The 5,859-nt window shown below is 46.2% G+C and overlaps 1 protein-coding gene across 1 annotated transcript in view; it reads right to left on the bottom strand.

The window, feature by feature from the left end:
* Positions 1 to 4,185: 4,185 nt before the first annotated feature.
* Positions 4,186 to 5,859, bottom strand: part of LOC121555317 (potassium voltage-gated channel subfamily B member 2-like) — a 267,422-nt gene continuing 265,748 nt past the window's right edge. Inside the window, exons 4-5 of the mRNA XM_045213153.1 lie at positions 4,256 to 5,773; positions 4,186 to 4,220 (exon numbers count right to left, since the gene is read on the bottom strand). Of these exons, the coding sequence (XP_045069088.1) occupies positions 4,186 to 4,220; positions 4,256 to 5,773 (1,553 nt within the window). The remainder of the gene's footprint in view (positions 4,221 to 4,255; positions 5,774 to 5,859) is intronic.

Here is a 5,859-nt window from a genome sequence, read left to right as displayed (position 1 = left end):
AAAAGACACCTGTCCACAACCTCAAACAGTCACACTCCAAACTCCACTATGGCCAAGACCAAAGAGCTGTCAAAGGACACCAGAAACAAAATTGTAGACCTGCACCAGGCTGGGAAGACTGAATCTATAATAGGTAAGCAGCTTGGTTTGAAGAAATCAACTGTGGGAGCAATTATTAGGAAATGGAAGACATACAAGACCACTGATAATCTCCCTCGATCTGGGGCTCCATGCAAGATCTCACCCCGTGGGGGTCAAAATGATCACAAGAACGGTGAGCAAAAATCCCAGAACCACACAGGGGGGACCTAGTGAATGACCTGCAGAGAGCTGGGACCAAAGTAACAAAGCCTACCATCAGTAACACACTACGCCGCCAGGGACTCAAATCCTGCAGTACAAGACGTGTCCCCCTGCTTAAGCCAGTACATGTCCAGGCCCGTCTGAAGTTTGCTAGAGTGCATTTGGATGATCCAGAAGAGGATTGGGAGAATGTCATATGGTCAGATGAAACCAAAATATAACTTTTTTGGTAAAAACTCAACTCGTCGTGTTTCGAGGACAAAGAATGCTGAGTTGCATCCAAAGAACACCATACCTACTGTGAAGCATGGGGGTGGAAACATCATGCTTTGGGGCTGTTTTTTTCTGCAAAGGGACCAGGACGACTGATCCGTGTAAAGGAAAGAATGAATGGGGCCATGTATCGTGAGATTTTGAGTGAAAACCTCCTTCCATCAGCAAGGGCATTGAAGATGAAACGTGGCTGGGTCTTTCAGCATGACAATGATCCCAAACACACCGCCCGGGCAACGAAGGAGTGGCTTCGTAAGAAGCATTTCAAGGTCCTGGAGTGGCCTAGCCAGTCTCCAGATCTCAACCCCATAGAAAATCTTTGGAGGGGAGTTGAAAGTCTGTGTTGCCCAGCGACAGCCCCAAAACATCACTGCTCTAGAGGAGATCTGCATGGAGGAATGGGCCAAAATACCAGCAACAGTGTGTGAAAACCTTGTGAAGACTTACAGAAAATGTGTGACCTGTGTCATTGCCAACAAAGGGTATATAACAAAGTATTGAGAAACTTTTGTTATTGACCAAATACTTATTTTCCACCATAATTTGCAAATAAATTCATTAAAAATCCTACAATGTGATTTTCTGGATTTTTTTTTCTCATTTTGTCTGTCATAGTTGACGTGTACCTATGATGAAAATTACAGGCCTCTCTCATCTTTTTAAGTGGGAGAACTTGCACAATTGGTGGCTGACTAAATACTTTTTTTCCCCACTGTATATATATTCCAGCAGTAAATTGGAATAAACAGCAACATAAAAACAGATATTTTCATTTGGTGAAAAAAAAAGAAAGCAGAGAAAGTTGAAGTTAAAATGTGTGTTTAAAAGTTCGACTGAAATCGTTCAGGGTTAAAACTCAATCATGTACAGTCCAAAACACTACAGCAATACAAACAAAATATGTGTTTTAAATGATCAGCAGGACCAGGATGGTAATAATAATCAACTAGAAATGCACAGACCAAACAGTTACGGTGATATCAGGAGGACGCTGAGGATATGATAAATAAATGAGGATATTACAGATCAACCACCCCATGACGGAAAATAAAAACACACATTTACTGGTAACATTATCGAGCCGCTAGGATGCGCTGATAGACTGATAGATAAAAGCTCTGACAGTACAAAGACACTGTATTTTAGTTTTTTTTTCTGTGATATGCTATCATTGGCCGCTTCCAAAAATGGTACCCCATTCCCTACATAGTGCGCTACTTTTGACCAGAACCCTATGACTATAGTATTCTGCTTACCCATGGGACTCTGGTCAAAAGCGATGCACTATATAGGGAACAGGGTGTTATTTGGGATGTACCATTGTCGACATTGTCTAAGGGAAGCGCCACGGTAGCAATATTGCAAGAGTTAGTGACCAAAAGATCTGTCAGGTTGATACATAACTTGTTATTAAGTTGGAATATCCCCACTGCCCAAACAGAAAGCCTCTGATTGTCTTAACTAACTGTAGGCCTACTTTACCGTATTTAGACTATTTAAATTCGTAAAAGCTACATTCAGATGTACATATTATCAGAGAGTAAAGAACATATTGTGTGATGTTGTGATGGGAGTCGAGAAGTGGAAAAGTCGCTCTGGATAAGAGCGTCTGCTAAATGACTGAAATGTACATGCAAAGTCATGAAAAGGTATAGCGTTGTATTTCAACCACCCTAATTATTTATTCTTTCTATAAAACTATGTTGCTTGCTGATATAAATATGTTTATTTATTATGTTTAGGCTAGTAGCTGAAGCATTTGCCAGTTGTCCTCACTGATGACAGATTTTTGGCAACCACGGTTGTTGTGTACTGAGAGGAAGAAAAGGGTTTTCATCCTTCTTTCCAACGAAAATAATAATAATAATAATAATAATAATAATAATTATTATAATAATAATAATAATAATAATAATAATAATAACAACAATAATAATATTCTGGTCATTTAGCCAAAGTTCGGACATTATTAAATTGAAAACACAAAACCAATTATAATGAAAACTAAACACAATAATGTTAATGACATTACAGTTCATACATAAATCTCATCGTCAGCAGAAAAGCATTACGTAATTGTCATGGTTTTTACACGTTGCATTTCCACGAAAGGTCATGATATGTTTGTCATAGGTCGCTACGTTGCAACACTCTGGCAGAGTCCCAAATGGCACCCTATTCCCTATATAGTGCACTACTTTATAGGGAAAAAGTTGTGCACTATACAGATTAAGGTAAAGGGTGCCATTTGGGATACACACTCTGTCTGAGGTCTGTCAATGTATTACTTCCATTGTCCTCACATTGGAAATATTTGTAGCTTTGGTGAACGTGGGATTTCTTCTGCCTCTTCTTCTGTGCATTGCCTTTGTTGTCATAATATGTGCAGTGGAGCGCTTTCAGCCAACTACTTTATTTTATTTTTTAAATGCATGCTTTTTAAAGATAAATCCCTCCATGCATTTCGCACTGTTGCTAGAATAAAAATAAACAAGATTGAAATATACATCAGGATAATGTCCTCCTCATATTTTGATAAATTGTATCTGTCCGTATGAGTTTCTCATTTTGAGCCCCACAGTTTTATTCTCCCCGTCTTTCCTCCTAATTTTGCAGTCTCTGTTTCAGCAGTAAACCGCTGGAGTCTCTGTTTCAGCAGTAAACCACTGCAGTCTGTTTCAGCAGTAAACCGCTGCAGTCTGTTTCAGCAATAAACCGCTGCAGTCTGTTTCAGCAGTAAACCACTGCAGTCTGTTTCAGTAGTAAACCGCTGCAGTCTGTTTCAGTAGTAAACCACTGCAGTCTGTTTCAGTAGTAAACCACTGCAGTCTGTTTCAGCAGTAAACCACTGCAGTCTCTGTTTCAGTAGTAAACCACTGCAGTCTGTTTCAGTAGTAAACCACGGCAGTCTCTGTTTCAGTAGTAAACCACTGCAGTCTGTTTCAGTAATAAACCACTGCAGTCTCTGTTTCAGCAGTAAACCGCTGCAGTCTCTGTTTCAGCAGTAAACCGCTGCAGTCTCTGTTTCAGCAGTAAACCACTGCAGTCTCTGTTTCAGCAGTAAACCACTGCAGTCTCTGTTTCAGTAGTAAACTGCTGCAGTCTCTGTTTCAGTAGTAAACCACTGCAGTCTGTTTCAGTAGTAAACCGCTGCAGTCTCTGTTTCAGCAGTAAACCGCTGCAGTCTCTGTTTCAGCTATATACAACAACACACGTGAAAGGGACTTGTCATAAATATCTCTTCCATTATTTCACTATCTGCCCCTTTTTCTCTCTTCTCACTTCTCCAATACCTCCTCATTCTTCTTCGTCTTTATCAGCAGGCCAAGGATAGGTTAATTAAACGTAGTTCCAGTGGGTCACATGCTGGTATCGCAGGTCGGGGACAGACTGCCGTCCCTGGCCATCAGGTGGATCTCTGGTGTAAACATTTGGTTCTCTGATTTGTTGTGTCCACTTTGGTTGCCCTCCCTGCCTGCCCCTCCTCCCACCACCACACCCTGGGTGCAGTTCACCGCCGATGCCCCTCCTGCCGTTCCCGCCACTTCTGTCTGATTCTTCTCCTCGTTGGATGAACCTTGACCCCTGAGACCCTGGTCCAGGGCGTCCTCATCCCCTGGCGTGGTGTCCACCACCACCAGCCTCTTGGGGGACATGGGGCTGGTCTCGTCTTCTGTGCCCAGAATGAGAGCCTCTGTGCTGGGGAGGAGCGGCGAGGTCTCCCTCTCTGGGGATTCATCCTCCATGAGGCTGGAGCTGATGTCATGGGGAGAGGTGGTGCTGGGTGGTGTCGGGGGGGCCTCGGTGGGTGGGCCCTTGATGAAGTTGAACTTTAGCCCTTTGGTCCCCTTGATGACAGGGTTGATGCTGTCTCTCAGGGAGCTATGGATGTTCTCCATGGTTCTGTTGAAGCTCTCCACGTTGTCTCTCGGAAACTGTGTGCCGCCATCTTGGTTGTAGGGGACAAACTCATACATGCTGTCTTTGAGGGAGGCGGTGTCCTGGAGGTTTTGGACATTGTTGACCCTCGATTCTGGGAGGAGGTCCAGAGATAGAGGGAACTTTCTTCCGTATCCAGAGCCCTCCCCGAACTCAGCCCCGCAGCTGGGAAAGCTGTCCACGCTCGACAGGCTGCGCACTGCTTCGCTTTCCTTCAGCAGGGGCTCGGTCGAGGAAGAGGGTAGCACTTCCTGCCTCTCCAGCTCCACTTCCTGTGGGGGCGGAGCCGGGACTGGCGGGGACCCTGGGTGCTGTTGCTGCGGCGACGCCAGGGTTGCCGTGGCGGCGGAGGTGCTCACAGTGCTCACAGAGCAGGAAGTGTTAAGGTTGGTGAAGGACTGAGACTTGGTCAGCTGGTTGAACATGATCTCTAGGTTCTGAGCGTTAAGAAGCTGAGAGGTGCTGCCTCTAAATTCGGGGATACCGCCTCTGAACTGAGGGCTACCGAGCTGCTGCCGCTGAGGGCTACCGAGCTGCTGCCGCTGAGGGCTACCGAGCTGCTGCCGCTGAGGGCTACCGAGCTGCTGCCGCTGAGGGCTACCGAGCTGCTGCCGCTGAGTGCTACCGAGCTGCTGCCGCTGAGGGCTACCGCTGGTTGTGATGGTGATGCGGTGGGTGGACCCCAGGAGGACGGACTCTGGGTACTTCTTATCCAACGACCTCAGGCTGATGTCGGAGGTGGTGTGTTTGGGCGTACCTGCCCAGCGGTTGGGGGACAGGTGGTTGTCCAGGCCCACACAGAGCTTGTCCTCTCCTCCTTTCTGCACGACTACATCCATCAGCTCCATGCTCCGGGCGAACGCGTCCTTCAGGTTCATGGAGACGATACTGCCGTTCCTCTTGGCCCTCTCCAGCGCCTCCCGCCTCTTGATGGCCTTCTCCTGCCTCTTCTGCTCCTTGTAGAACTCAGAGAAGTTGTTGACTATAATGGGGATGGGTAGAGCGATCACCAGCACCCCGGCGATACAGCACAGACCCCCGACTATCTTACCGAGCAGAGTCTGAGGGTAGATGTCACCGTAACCCACCGTGGTCATAGTGATGGTGGCCCACCAGAAGGACGCGGGGATGCTGGTGAACTTGGTGGCGTCTTCGTCCTTCTCGGCGAAGAAGACGAGGCTGGAGAAGATCATGATGCCCATGGCCAGGAAGAGGATGAGCAGGCCCAGCTCGTTGTAACTCCGCCTCAGAGTGAAGCCTAGGTTACATTACATTACATTAGAAAAACAAAAATGTCCACCCCTTTGGGTTCTCAGGATCAGGATTAAGAAACACCAGGCTAAG

This window comes from Coregonus clupeaformis, unplaced genomic scaffold (genome assembly GCF_020615455.1).
Source record: "Coregonus clupeaformis isolate EN_2021a unplaced genomic scaffold, ASM2061545v1 scaf0081, whole genome shotgun sequence".
Classification (NCBI taxonomy): domain Eukaryota; kingdom Metazoa; phylum Chordata; class Actinopteri; order Salmoniformes; family Salmonidae; genus Coregonus; species Coregonus clupeaformis.
Note: the sequence above shows the minus strand (reverse complement) of the source record. Positions and strands in the feature narration are given on the sequence as shown.